Source organism: Dipteris shenzhenensis, chromosome 30 (assembly GCF_047967505.1).
Source record: "Dipteris shenzhenensis isolate YYH24624 ecotype China chromosome 30, Dip_SZ_1.0, whole genome shotgun sequence".
In the NCBI taxonomy this organism is placed as follows: Eukaryota; Viridiplantae; Streptophyta; class Polypodiopsida; order Gleicheniales; family Dipteridaceae; genus Dipteris; species Dipteris shenzhenensis.
This window is the reverse complement of record NC_141625.1, coordinates 29,767,868-29,783,308: the sequence shown is the minus strand read 5'-3', so window position 1 is coordinate 29,783,308 and position 15,441 is coordinate 29,767,868. Positions and strand designations below refer to the sequence as shown.

The 15,441-nt window shown below is 37.7% G+C and overlaps 1 protein-coding gene across 2 annotated transcripts in view; it reads right to left on the bottom strand.

Moving 5' to 3' along the window:
- The window catches only part of EMB2769 (Cwf15 / Cwc15 cell cycle control family protein), a 46,445-nt gene extending 45,025 nt beyond the window's left edge, over positions 1-1,420 (bottom strand). The window contains exons 1-5 of one of the 2 annotated variants that reach the window (XM_087401576.1): positions 1,257-1,420; positions 973-1,157; positions 664-770; positions 518-574; positions 341-431 (exon numbers count right to left, since the gene is read on the bottom strand). In XM_087401576.1, coding sequence (XP_087257702.1) covers positions 341-431; positions 518-574; positions 664-770; positions 973-1,103 — 386 coding nt within the window. In that variant the 5' untranslated portion in view covers positions 1,104-1,157; positions 1,257-1,420. Of the gene's footprint in view, positions 1-340; positions 432-517; positions 575-663; positions 771-972; positions 1,232-1,256 lie in introns of those variants that run through there. The other variant, XM_087401575.1, reaches the window with a different exon arrangement.
- Between the last annotated feature and the right edge of the window lie 14,021 nt (positions 1,421-15,441).

Sequence of the window (15,441 nt, the reverse complement as noted above, 5' to 3'; positions counted from 1 at the left end):
TTTCCAAGATTCCCACGCTGATGAGAATAGACGAATCCAAGAAATGTGAATCAAAACTAGCGCACGCTCCCCGATCAGTATTACACAGACCTTGACTACTAGGGTGGCATTCCTCATCAAGGAATGAGATGAAATATTTCAGTTCATTAGACAAACGAAGTAACTTGTTCATCTGACAGGAGCCAGCCTATTCACGCTGCTATGAAATGAGCGATTTCGCTAGCTTTAAACTCAAAAAAATGAGGAATTTATGTTGTATAGCCGCTTACCCAAAGTTAAAATAAACACAGCATATCTACTGAACTGTCTAATCACTACTACCATTAACAGCCACATATACCTTTCGTCAGAATCACTCTTGAGTTCCGCGTCTGAATCGTCAGCATCTATGTTCTTAATTGCCAGTTTTTCCTCTGTCTCCCTTCTAGTCCCTGCAAAAGGTGTAAGGGGTCTAAGAAAACATTCCGCTTTCCTCACAGTAATCCAGTAGCACGCAGTGACCATCCATCATTCTCACCTCCATTCTCCAGATATGCAGCACTTCCTGGCAAACCTCTTCTCCTTTCACGATCATCTGCAGGCAATCAGATCAATCATCCAGAAAATATCTTTACCAATCTTGCACTACAAAAGCACCCCTTGAGAAAAAGGCAAGATACATACCGGCGTAGCTTCTGTCTTTTGATGAAAAATGCTTACGTTCGCGCTCGTCCAATTCTTCCCTGAGATTTCTTTTGCGTAGCTCCTCCTGAGTATCTTGGCCCTCTTTCCTACAATTCAACATTACGCGGCTTAGTTCCTGGAAACTGGCAGGAATCTATGACGCACTGTTGAAAACGTATCTATAAGACTGTTGTATCATAATGAATTGATCCGGTTTTTCTTTTTGCGGGAGACCCGAACAGAGGAAACAAAAGAAAAATCCACATTGAAAGAAACAAATTAAGCAAAAATGGATATGGGGGAAGGTACCTGGATTTGAGATTGGTATGCGAGGCGAGGTCACGGGAGGAGAATTTCTGCGAGGGACCGAACATGCGAGTGCCACCTTGTTCCTGGCCACCTTTGGCGGGAGCCCAGGTAGGGCGAGCTGCGGTAGTCATGATGAAGGAGCGAGCTCTGTGTGGCTATGGCGAAAAAAGCAGGTATCGTAAACCCTAGCACACAACAGCAAATGATCTGTTAAGAATGAGAACACAGGCTTTTGATCACTATCCCACCTCTGTTGACCTATATAGGCTACACAGGGCTCAAACCTTAGGTTGCCAAGAGCATTTAGAGAACTTCCCCACTTAGGCTAGTCGCTCTGCGGAAGCGCCTCTAGCACGCTCAAAGTGTGGCCCCATGATGAAAGGATGCTGGCTCAGCTCTGTTAGCTCTAGCAGTCAAACGCCGGCCCAGCATGAGCTGAAATTAAGATTCCAGTCTAGCATTCCAATGCTCGACAAGGACAAGCCTTCAATGAGCTATCTCTTGCTAGTCAAAATCTCTCTCCAACAAGTTGGGAGACTTGCTTTGCTCGTTCTACCCAGTGGAACAGGGAGTAGATTTCAACAAGGACACGGGGGGACACAAATTTCATTTGAAGCCTTCTCTGCCCACTGGGCAGCCTCCCCGACATTAAGCAAGACGCGGGGAGGTCCTCTTAGACCACTAGACCCAGGATCTTAATTTTAAGAAAATAAATTTCAAGTCTCAAGGCCCCTCCATTCTGGTCAGTTGCGAGCGTTGTGATTGTGCCATAAATTTAGTATGCTACTTAGGAAATAGAGGAAGCAAACATTTGGACAAGTTATTGCAACCTTTATTCCTCTCAAATGCTTGGAAGATTAATGTGTTATGTGTCATGGTTTAGTAGACTTTTGAATGCCTCAATAACCATGCGTTTCAAGATTACTTTTCTATGTTATTGGATGCAAGAAATATTTTTCATCATGTTTGGGGCAAAGCCATCATCAAAGAGGAGCAAGAACAGAAAATCGATAGGGAAGTGGGATAAGCAAATGTATTTTACATGTGTATGTGTTGATTATTTGTACATATGTGAGCATTATTTTGTGGCAAAGATTGATGTTACGGAGAGCATCACTCTAGTGGTGGCTCGAAGCGAATTAGCAATAAGTGATATAAGTAATACAAGATGCGAGTGAGATTTCTTCCACCCACAATCAAAGCCTCAAGCCTTACAAAACTTTTATTAACTATTCCACATGATCTAAAGTTTGATTTAAAGACGTGCATATACCAAGTGCCTAATGATTGACAGCGGATTGGGATGGTTCTCGCGAAATGGGGTGACTCTTTGTTTTAATGTTTCACAAAAATCAAAGAGCTTCCTAGGTTTCAAAATCATGGTTCTTGTGTCCTACTTTTATGCTTCTATCATGGTGGAGTTGAGCAACATCACATTGCCAAGGCCATTTATAGAGTTCAAAGAGTAGAAAGAAGGGCCCAGTTTATTGATGAAATCTTTCCACAACCATAGTTGCCACAACAATGGGATTAAAATAGTTTCAATATTAAAAAAGGTTTTACTTCTATGCCCCAAGCTTTCACTCTTAGGGCCTCGTGGTTTCAAACAGCAAGACCCTAAGTCTGATGAGGAAGGGTAGAAGGGAACTGAGTAGAGAAACCAGCACAAGGAAATTGGATGTTGGAGCCAAGAGAGGCAACAAGTGACTGATCTGAGGTGTCCACAGGGGGGGATTTGCTGGAGAGGCTAACCACAGGAGGATAGAAAGGAGGGACAGCAGCATGTGGGGAGCATTGAGCATGGGCAGCTTCAATAGAAACTGATGTGCGAGTGAAGAGGCTCTGAGAACAAAATTCAACATCAAGAGGGCTTTGTGTACCTACATCAGCAATAGTGGAAGGAGCTTTGACTGAGGGGACACCCACGTCACAATGAGCTTGGATAGGGCCTTAAAAAGGTAGAGAGGATGATCCTGAAGAAGAGGGTATTTGCAAGGGAGCACCAGCTGTTGATGTCTTAAGTAAGGTGGGACTATTGTATCAAGCCCAAAGAAGATAGATATCTCTTCTGCTACTTGGATTATCAAAGAATCACTTCATCTAGAGGAGGATTGGGCTCAGCTACTATTGAGGAATATGAGGCACATTACACCCTACAGGGCTTTTATCTCTGCTCTTTTTAACCCTGAACCACATAAGTCAAAGGGGAGTCCCTTTGATAGATGAGCAATTTTTAGTGGCAGCCATCTTATTTAAGAAAGGTATCCAATCTTGGGGTCAGCTGTGGAATAAAGATCTTTTCAAGTGGAAATCTAGGCTTGAAATCAGAAGGGAGTTCTCCCTAACCAACCAACATCAGAGATTGGTCATGGAAAGACTAGATTTATGGAAGGGAGAAGTGAGTTGGAAGGGAGGCTCAGTCCTCTGCATACACAATGAGTTCTTTACTGCCTATACCAGATACCAATAGTAGAACTGAATGATGATAGATCAAAATGGTATTTCTGATTTCAAGGTTCATTTAGATTAAGTGTGGTGAACCCTATTATGGAAAGCCATACTACTAGGGGATGCTGGCAAAGTAAGGCATGAGCCTTGGTTTGCTTCATGTTGGGACTAGAAAAGAGAAGACTTGACTTCTTTATTAGTGCATACAACCTTGAACATCAGAGACTAAATGCAGACATCTCCAAACATAAATGTCATTGTATTATCTGAGATGAACATGCCTGGTTATTAACATTTTTACATTCAACTTTTTACACCTCCAATTGTGTACATGTTTAATTCCTAAATTCAAGAATTCTTGTTTAGATTATACTAAGCTTTTTTTCCTAGTTGATTTTCCCCAACCATGTACCCAATTAGGGCTTTATTCATTGAAATCAATCATTTGCTTTATTTAAATTATTATATTTCCCTTTAATAAATTAATGAATTCATGCAAATTTAATTTATTGCTTATATTTGTCTTTATTAAGGGCGTGAATTACCCCCCTTGAATGATTTTCCTTTATGTAGAGTGTGGGTAACCCACCTTGCTTACAGTTTCCTTTAAAAAGGGTGTGGATAACCCCCCTTGAATGATTTTTTCAAATATAGATGGTCTGTAAAGGAGGCCATAAGACAGGAAAAGTATTTACATTTAATGCAAGAACACCTTCTATACAGTAAGGTATGTTTGCACAAAGTGGTCACAAATAAGATCAAGAAGTTGAATTATGACATAAAAGGCTTGGCCATATCAATTATAGAAGGTTGAAGGAGATACAAGCAAAAGAGCTTGTGAAAGGGTTGCCTCTTTTTTGGTTATTTGGATTTCATCCATGTGTGTCCAGCATGTCAACTCACCAAGCAAACTTGGTTAAGAGGGGGGGAGTAAGTAAAGATTAAGTAAATATCCTTTGGAAATAGTGGCACTATGATATTTGGGGTACTAAGGATAATGTAACCCTAGGAGGAGCAAGTTATTAAATTACCTTAATAGATGATTTTAGCCACATGATATGAGCTTTAGGCCCCTATTATTCATATCTAAATACCGTATTAGATAATTTGAGAAAATCCCAATTCCTAGCTTGGCAATATTTTGAGAAATTGTAGGCTTTCTCCATGAAAAACTAGAGAAATAGGCGAAAGCAACTACATTATCATTCACAAAATCATGAAATCTTAACTATGTTCTCCCTTGATAATTGCATCTTAAGACAAATCATGCAATACTATGCTAAAAACTTGAACATTTCATTGTGAAATCAAACATCATTAAATTCTCACTTTGTAGTATTTCTGAACCACTGCCATTCCTCTATGAGGGGAGAATGGTTCTAAAGTCATAGTGTATAAAACACCTTGGAATTTATTAAGTGAGAATCATCTCATGAACCTTGGTGGTGTTCATAATCACCTTTAATCATAGCTCTTACATCCTAATCATGCAAAAAATGAACTATCTTAATCAAAAAAGCTTATATCTATTTACTGCAGTCCCATGTAGGTGTCGGTCACAATTGTACTGTGGAGTCTTAGAAATCCATATTCTGCCTACACAAGGAAAATAAATAAAGTCAAGAATTACAATTGTTAAATAAAAAGACTTTTGCAACTCATCAGTCAGAATACTTACACGCAGGGGCATGGATAAGATGCAAAAATTGATAGATGTAATCTCCATTTTGTCCACAAAAAAATGCATGCCATCCTACATGCTCTTCATATACCAAGAAGCACACGAAGATCCTCCGTGGTTCGTAGGCACTTGCAACTCATTGAGGAACAATATGATAATATCCTTGGTGAATGTATCCCCTAAAAGCACAGTCTTGAACTTGGAGTTCCAACAAAAAAATCAAATCGGGAACTAATTTATAAGAAAAAATAATATCAATCTTATACATTAATACATAGCTGAAATAAGTCTCACTTATTATTAAAAAAATAAAGCGACAAAAAAGATAGTTTATTCACCCAAGGTAAGATGCCATCTCCAGCAAGTTGACCAATAGTTGTGGTGTCACGGGAGCTGACCAATACTTGGGACCTATATATTTCTAAATGTCAACAAATATATTATTAAATAAACCAAGTTAGCATTTAGCCACTAAACAAATATTTACCCGTAATATTTCAGTGGTTGCTGAATGCGAATGATTCGTCCATCCTACCATGTTTCAATAAAGATACACTGTGTCAAAGTATGTACTTAATGGGGAGAATCCAACCACTACCATTCCTCCATAATTCTATGCCAAGGATAATGGTACTAGGGTCATAGTCTACAGACGCCTTGCCAATGGAATTAAAGGAGTGAGAATCATCTCATGAACCTTGGTGGTGTTCATAAACACCTTAGTATCTCTTACCTTAACCATACATATCCATGTGAATCTTTCGTCATGTCATCACCCTCAGTGGTGTCCATATCCCAAGAAGCCCTGGACCAAGTGGAGGTATGCAACATTATAGTTGATACCACGACAGGAGGCAATGACAAAGCATTTAATATGCACTTCTAAATGTCAAGACTAAAATTCTTCATTTTGAGAGTTGGATTGCTCATTAATTGTATTTTGTTTTTTTCTTTTGTTGAAAACATAAGAGTTTGTGGATGCACAATTGGAAACCATAAATTCAAACATCTTTTAAATTTTTTTGAAATTATGATCCAGAGAAGAATGTCATGTCACTAGTGCAATTGAGTGAGTGTTAATAAGAAATATGTAGCATTGCCTTAACTATGTTGACACATTATCTAAACAAACATCATACACAACACTTAAGACCTAAAGTCCACAACTGGTAAGAAAAAAATAAATTGGACTAGTATTGAATGTTCAAATGAGTAAATATGATTTTTAAAAAATCATAGTTTGTAATTAGCTCCTCTCATGCACATATATCACCTAGGCTTTTAAGACAAATGTGTCCATATTCTGCAACATCTGCTCTCCTCATGGAAATGGACCAAGGTGGTAAATAATGTCAAAATACATAACAAACATTAGGCTTTGAATTTGTATTTCTGCATAAACCCAACCACATTCCCATGCAATTCATCATAGACCTTTCTACGTATTGCAGAACAAGGCATGTATGAAATCAACATTTGATTTGCAGAGTCCCTAATAGTTGTCACATTAAATTGGCATAGTTGTAATTGGATGCATCATGCATGTTCCACTATCACTCATCTACAATTTCAGGCTCTTCATGTGATATACTACTTTCTACCATGGCATCCACATCTACAGGAGTAATGCCTCACAAGATGATAGCAACAGATCCGACACCTGGTCCCTCATACCTTTTTATTTATTTTTTCTCATTTCCCATCAAATGTTTTCTCATCCTCAAGGTAGATCCTATGAATACTCAGCTACAAATGTTGCATCTCCAATTCTGACGATCCAACACTGTAACATATTTTGCATTTTTTCACAATTTCATCCTCGTCCATGAGTCTCAATCTAGGATTGTTGTTGACCTACCCTATTCTCTGCAAAGGCAAGAGATACTTCACACATAGAGTGCTCCTATCTCTCCACCATGATTGTTGTCCATGTAAAAGAGATAAACAATCCCATGTCATTAAAATTTGTTAGCAATTCAAGACCTTTCAATTGTCAATGTGTATATTTAACAGGTGACATTTCCCTAAATCCATTCCATGTAAGTGAGATAGACCTCAAGAGAGCAATTGTCCCATCATCTTGCCTCCTCCCGACATAATTGGATGATTATAGATGTGGTAGTCTACCTATTGAAATAGACATGGGATGCATGGGATAGTAGATTGCCTTTTCCCACATCTTGCTCTCTCTCAAGTAAACATCTATCTACACTATGATCATTTACAACATCATGCTCTATACACGAATACGAATGTCAGTATTGCATGTTGCACTGGAAGCTCATTTTAGATAGTTTGTCTTGCAATGTATATCGTGGTAAATGAGGAAGATATTGGGTTTCTAAGGTCAATTTGGATGGATTTTTTTACCGGGTGAGTTTTTTGTGGCCATGATATTGAAACAAATCCCATTGAGAATCGATTACACTAATATATGTCCCACTATCCCCAAGTTTTCTACTTGGATTAATAGGTGCATGAATTTTAGGATTTGATTTTTCCTATCGTGGGCGGGGACCACTTACTTGCTAAGGCCCTTACTTCTTAGAATACTTTGCAAGAGGAAAGAATCTTGCTTTTTGAAGTTGTGGGTGTAGTCATTTACTCCTACTCTTTGAGCTGTAGAATACATTGCAAGAGGAAAGAATCTTGCTTTTTGAAGCTGTGGGTGTAGGCTTTACTCCTACTCTTTGAGCTATCAATCTATAGCTAGGCATAAACATTGGCATTGTTGAGCACATGATCTATGTGCTCTATTCTCATCTTTGGGAACTTTATCATTAGTAAGGAGCAAGAATCATACTTGTAGGTTTAAATTTGGTATATGAGGTTGGGGTGAGTACCATTGACATGACAATACTAAAATTGTATGTCAGGGATTCCATTATTGCAAATTTCATCATCAATAGGTTTGTGCCCCCACATAATGACATTACTCCAAAGTGAATTAAGAGATTGCTTCTAGCAGCATAACATTTATGTGGTTTGTAACACATTGATGAAGGTGATTAGGCTTATGGATTCTAAAGCATGGAGACATGTTAAAGGTCTTAGAAGGAATGCACTTCAATGCATAATATGATGCTAGACAATGTGAAGAAGTATGGAAATGGGCTCCCTTGCCATATCTTACATGCATCAATTATCTTCATAAATCTTATGTATATGATGCTCTAAGGGATTTGTTACATGGGTTGAGCATGGGATAAACAACATGGATGTAACATGAATTATAAGAAACAAATGTGGACTATTGATGAGTTTTGATAATACAAGGATTGACTACTAACATTAAAAACCCAATTAAACTCTCTTAAGCCTCCTTTTGCATCCCCTTCTTCCACTCTTGTTCCATTGGTTCCTTTCTTGTTAATTGGTTAATTGGTCCATGGCATTCGACCACATACTAATTAATTAATAGGAGACATACATGGAAGCGACAAGGCATTCCAAAACTCATCCTTTGAAAAAGGCCGGGTTAGTAAGTTTCTCTACCCATCAGAGATCCTGCAATCCACTTACGTAAGCAATTATTTCAAACTCTCAGACCAACAAGCATCTTGCACAGCTTCTTCACCAACAATACTGCTTAACTCCTTTAAAAGAACCTAAGCAATGTGCCAAAATTCACTCAGTAGATTCCCACTTTTGTCTTAAACCCTGTTAATAGAATCTCTTACATGTCTCCTTTTAATGAATTGGAAAAATAACTTGAAAGGACAGTCCCCCACTTGGAGCCAAGTTTGTCTACTCTTGATGCGAGACTCCTCCACTGCTCTTAGTTCCCAATCATGCATGTTTGACTCAGCCTCGGCAAGCAAAGAGGAAAGAGTCTGATCCTTAGGAGAATCTTTCATAGCCATCTAGCCTTAAGGCTTTTTTGCATTTTTTCGTTGTCATCATGTTTCATATTGGGACTTGATGCCTAGTTACTTATTTGACAACCTCAACGCCCTACCCTAGATATGTGATATGTGGCAGATCCTTGGGTTGCATTATTATAAAAACCATTGCCTTTTTTTCCCAAACATTTAATAAAGAGCCAACTCTTTAGGTAGAATGATCCAGGACCCCATCATTTTTTGGAGATCCTCCTAGTGACATGCAAAAGCTACCACATCATCTATGTATATAAGTAAGAGAAGTGTGTATTGTCCGCTCTAGTTGCTCCTCCCATGCAAACATTATGACCATGAGCTCTAGTTCATCTATGTAGAGTCAAAATAGAGTAGGTGAGAGTGGATAGCATTGTTTGACCAAAGGAAAAGGTCTAACATTTTCTCTTCCATCTTAAGCTCTCATCTCATGGAGGTTAGCCACTATCATGCTATTCCCGAGAATACCCTAAAATTCTTCATTCATGTACATAGGTTGATGGGAGGGACTGCTTTAAAAGCTTTGCTAAAATCAACAAAATAGAACCTTTGCCATTGAGGGATGGTAGCTCATAAGGTGATAATGTACAGGATGACAACCAAACAATCGAATGATATGTGAAAGGACTTGGCTATTTGCCACCATGATCTACCAAATCTTTTCGAATACCCAAGTCCTCAAAGACATTGGTGGCCAAGTATTGTAAGGGTCCAATGAATAGATTGTTGATTCGATAATGATCCCAAGGAAGGGGTCTAATACTACCAAGAATAACCCATCTCTTTATGCCTTTTCTATACAAGAACTCATCGAAATCATAAGACATGTGCTCTCCACTATTATTCGTGTGAAGGCATTTTATTTGACCCAGTCACATATCTAAACCTTAACAAACTGGTCCCTATAATGAGTTTAATGAGTAACCTCAATATAACATATGATCATTCAAAGTATTAATACATTGATTGTTTAAAAACTATGTATTTCAATTTTGTACATGACTCTTTACATTGATAGGTTTGCAAATCAAAGTAGAACTTTATAAGATCTTTGAGTGGAAGATTGTTAACATCCATAGAGTATGGTCGCAGAATGTAGGGTAATCAATGATTAGAGGTGATTAGGCTTCATGATTTACTTTGATGGTTGTAGCAGCCATGGAAGGAGTATAGTACAAGCTCCGAGAGTTTGAGCCCCAAATACCCCAAGGTCAAAGATTGTAGGCAACGAGCACAGATTGTAGGTTCTAGTTCATAGGTTGTAGGTTCCAGCTGCAAGTCGTGGTTAAGTGTCTTGCGGGAGTCAAGCCTCGCCACTCCAAGTTTTGAGCCTCGTACAGGGGGTTTGAGCTGCAAATAGCTTAGGGCTTGGAAGTGCGAGGCTAACACAAGCGCTATTTGGGAGCCGATTAGGAACACTTCCTGATTCCAGGCTTGTCCCAAGTGCTCTTATATGGCTAATTAGGATGTGCACATTTTTTGAGCAAAAACCTATGAGTAGAAAAGTCAGAGCGATAATGTTTAACACCAACCATGCTAGTATATTTCTCAAAGGAATATACAATTCTTTCTTAATTTCTCATTTATGGAACCATATTCTTTTTTATTATTTATCATTATAACCCTCATTTTAGAGAGCATCATCTATATATGAACAAATGGTGAACACTTTAGAAACTCCTATAAATCCCTACCATACTCTCTTTTGAGGACTATGGTAATGCAATCGATTTAAAAGAGTTTCCCTGAGCTTTAGCAATCCCATATTTGAAGTATTGAGAAGCTCTAATGTAATAATGTATACCATATTCCTTGGATGAGTAGGAAAAGGATATTGAAAATCTCACAATTAAAGCCATTATTATCGATCATAAATTAATCTCTAATACATTATCAAATATGGGAAGGCAAGGGAGGTATTTTCAAAATATTCCCAATTCTCCAAACCTAAGTGCCTTTAAGGAAATGTAGTCCCTACTGAACTCCTTCCTACCATAATATAAATTAGGAAAAAGTTGTAACTCTCATATACATTTTGAAATTTTAAATTTATCTCTTCTATACCTATTAAAATTATAATTTTAACCCTACCATTGCATAGATCATGAAAATTTGAATATTTTTCATTTTTATAGCTCCTCAGTCTGAGCTAAGGAGCAAAAGTTATGACCCATTCTTTGTAAGCTCCCCAAGGGTATTCCACTAGTGGAATAGTGTTGGGGCAAGCTCTTCAAACCATATTCCTCTAGAATAATACACTCAGAAGGTCTATTAAAAAGATGTTATATATTTTTCTTAGCTCATCTTGAGGAGCTGTAAAGAGTATATTTGCTCAAAATTTCATGATCCAACCAATGGTGAAAGGAAAAGAAAGGATATTTGAAAGTCATAAAATAAGTTGCCACTTGGACATTATATATGTATATTATATAAAGGTATCTTTATATCTATCTCTGTTTATCAATATTTCATATTTACCTACATATTCCTTGAAAAATTTGGAATGTTGTGCTCCCTAAAAATGACTTGAGCCTATACATTTTGACCCCTCCCACCTTTTGTCCGCTCGTCGCTCGAGGGTTTTCGCTCAGAAAATGGAAACCCCCGGTTAATACAAGCACTATTTCCGCTAGTAGGGAGAGATGGAAGGGATAGCAATATGCCTTGGCACCCTATGGGCCCAAGAGCCTTTTAGTGTAAAGAGAGGGGGAGTGGTAAAAGGAAAAGGGTAAAATGCCAAATGGTTGACTTTGGTCTTCATTGTTGTTTGCACAAGTTAGAATACAAGCTCCCTCTTCTCTTCCAAGAGTGTTTTGGGTGTTCCCTTGTTTGTGTTGTAGTGCCCTTGTGTTTGCCACTCCATCCCTCTTCACTCTCCTCTTCCCTTCTCCTTCTCCCTCCCTTCTCCCCTCTCTTCTCCCCTCTCCCCCTTCCCTCTTTCTCTCGTGGAAACACATTGCAACAATTCGGGAGCCGCTTGAGTGACACATGCCAATAGCTCATGCCTTACATTGTTCTCACAAGGAGTAGCTTGGAGTGGAGGCTCCATCCGACATCTCTTCAACATCCCCATGACACGTGAGTCATCATCAAGACTACACATTTTTTGCGCCGTTGCTGCCGGGGAGTTCAAGGTATGCTTTTGCATTACACTTTCTTTCTTTCATAATCTACCCATGCACAAGGCTTCAAGTTTAACTTGGAGCTTTGTTAGTGGAGTTTTAGGAGAGGTATGAAGAAGGAAGTGTGAGTTGGACGGAAAAGAGGCAAAAAACTGCCATTTTCTAGTTGGAAAGTCATTTTGGATCATTTGAAGCTTGTTTTTTAGTGTTTTGAGTTGGTAGGAAGATAGTTTGAAAGATTGCTAAGGAGTGTATGATGTCAAAACTCATAAAAAACAACCAAGAATGAGGAATCAAGCTAAAAATGGAAGTGGTTTTGCATGTTGTGAGTCACCTCTTCAAGAAATCTCTCATTTTGCATTCAAATGTTGTTTTTCTTTCTTGTTTTTTGCATTGGGTAGGTAGATTAGGTAGTTTAGCATCCCCCCATCACAAAAAAACATGAACAGAAACTTCTAAATTATCAAGAATCATCAAAAACTAGTTAACAAAACTGTGTGTTCCTATCCCCATGGGTCATTACTATCCCGTTGGTCAAACTTGCATTGATTGTCGCCTTATCGCTATCCTGCCAATCAAACTTGCATTGACCCATCACCTTAGTGCTATCCTGTTGACTTGACACATGTCAATACCTAATCTCTCTCACCTGAAACATGCGATTTGAGAAGTGCAATTGAGACTCAATTACACCTAAAACATGTGATTTGAGAAGTGCAATTGAGGCTCAATCAAACTTGAAACATGTGATTTGAGAGGCGCAATTGAGGCATTTAGTGCAAACTAATTTTTATCCTAACATGTTGGATTGTGTCGTTAATTATAATAGCTCCATTTTTTAATTTGTCTTGTTGGGTTTTAATGAATAGAACTATCTTTTAAACCAAAAGCGGTTGGGGGAAAAAAAGGGTCTAGAAATAGCTTTAATACTCTTCAAAAGTGAATCTTATGGTTAAGACGTATGAGAATTTTAACAACTCAAGGACAAAAGGTAGTTATTTAGTCATACAATTATGCATCCTTACTATGTAGCCCCTCCAAATTGATAGAATATTAAGGAAATCTTCCATGATGCAAAGCAAAGTATGATATGGAGAGGGTAAAAAAAATTACTTTCTTTTTCTAACATTTAGCAATGTTTCAAAACCTAATAATCTTGATAATTTCTCCTTGAAACAACCAAAAGGTAGAAAGGGGAAGGGGGGGGGGGAGAAGAAATTTTGCATTGTTACACTACCCAACTTTTTTGGTAAAAAAAGTGGGAAAACAAGAAGAAATTATGCATTGTTACACGACACAACTTGTTTTAAAAATAGCTAGAAGATAATTTGATCCAAATAGGGGTGATAGGTTTGAGAGCACCCTCCAAAATGCTTACACGTCAAACTCCCATAAGAGAATCTTTGCATTGTAGGCCCTTGGACTAGATATAAACACAAAATGTTGACTACTATTACCACTCTTATCATGTACTCAAAATAGGTCCACGTAGTAAATGATAACAATGTTGAAAGAATTGATCTTTTAGGTGCTTAAGAGTTCTTACATAGAAAAATTCACTTGTACATCTTCCAAAACTCAAGAAGGAATATTGCAAGTTGCTTTTTCATCTAATAATTTTTTAATATAAGGAAACATGTCAAAATAAAAATCCTTGGAAATGTAAAGAATGCCTTTTGAAATGTATACATCGACAACACAGATATTGTTTTAGAAAGTCATTTCAATCCATTGTAAATATTCTTAAGCTACAAGTAGGATCTTTAAATACTACTATTCCAAATCAAATGTTGTTCCATTAATTCTTCTTGTATACTTGTCTTGATAATCTCACTACCTTTAGTTAACTATTTTTGGTTTCATAAACGTTTTTCCAAGGACATTCTTTTTGCAAATGGTTCTTACAGAGCCTAACTTTGTCCATTCCTTCCGACATGCATAGAGTTTTTTTTGAAGAAATATCCTCTTGCTCTTTAATGAGACTTTTTGTTGTGCATTCCAAATAGCGAAGCTTCCCTGCTTCTTCATAAACTAGTACTGATGTTGAATATCTCTATGTTATAAGAATTTTTAATCCAAAAATTACATCACAATTCAACTTCTAAAATAAGAAAGAAATCAATACTGACCACCCTCGTCTTCCCCTCTAATAATAATCCCCCCAAGTTGAAAGCTATTTGCATCCTCGTGCAAGAATTATTTTATAGACATGTAGTAGTAGCAAAAAGATCTACACATTGGTTCAAAAATGCTCTGAAATTCCTATGACTTTATCAAAGAAACATGTTGCTTTTACACCTCCAATCAAGAATCTGTTGAGACCATTAATGGATGGGCCAGATGAACACAATTGTTGCACTCTTATCTTGTTCAACAATGCCTCCACACCTTAATTATTGCAAAGATGTCTATATTTTTCATAAGAGGGTTTAAAAAAAGAGATTTTTCATATGAGGGTTCAAAAAAGAACTTCTATTTTTCATAAGAGTTCAAAAATATGTCTTTTTTTTATAATAAGAGGGTTCAAAAAATAACTTTTTTCCAATGAAATGTCAATAATGGACTCAAAATTTCATCAATGGTAATTTTAATCGAATTTAGGACATGGGTAGCCGATTTAAATGTATGGTCTCTCTATGATTTTAGCTTCTATAATGCAATAAATTTTGCATTTTCTTTTTATGAAATTGTTGGGCTACCATATTCTTGTGTTGCATGTTCTTTTAATTTCATTAGTTGAAGATTATCCAGTATTCCACATAGTCTAGCGAATTTTTTCTCTGTGTACCAATTATACTTCACATGGGTAGTGTTGTCCAGGTTGGTTTTAGAAAGCTGTAGAGAATCATGTGCATAAGCACAAGTCTCTATTGTCTTTTCATGCTACAACATTGGCCTCTTTTTCACTTCATCTCATCACTTTTTTCACAAGTTTTGTCCATATCTTGAGAGAGAGAGAGAGAGAGAGAGAGAGAGAGAGAGGTGGGGGGGGTAGGGGAGGACGGAGGGACGGAGGGAGAGAGAGATGAAGGGAGAGAGAGAGAGAGAGAGAGAGAGAGAGAGAGAGAGAGAAAGAGAGAGAGAGAGAGAGGGAGAGGGAGAGGGGAGAGAGAGAGAGAGAGAGAGAGAGAGAGAGAGAGATGTGACATCGATAACAAGTGGAGCTGCGCTTGAAGCCTACAGTCCCACAAGTAAGGATTCTTGTTCTAACTTATGCTTGTTGTGGATGGATGCAGATGAGTGGAGCTCCTTCAATATCATTTGATATTTATAATTTAGTAAATTGAATATATTTTCAATCCCTTCGTGTAAAAATTCTCTTGTCACATACTATCTTGATTGA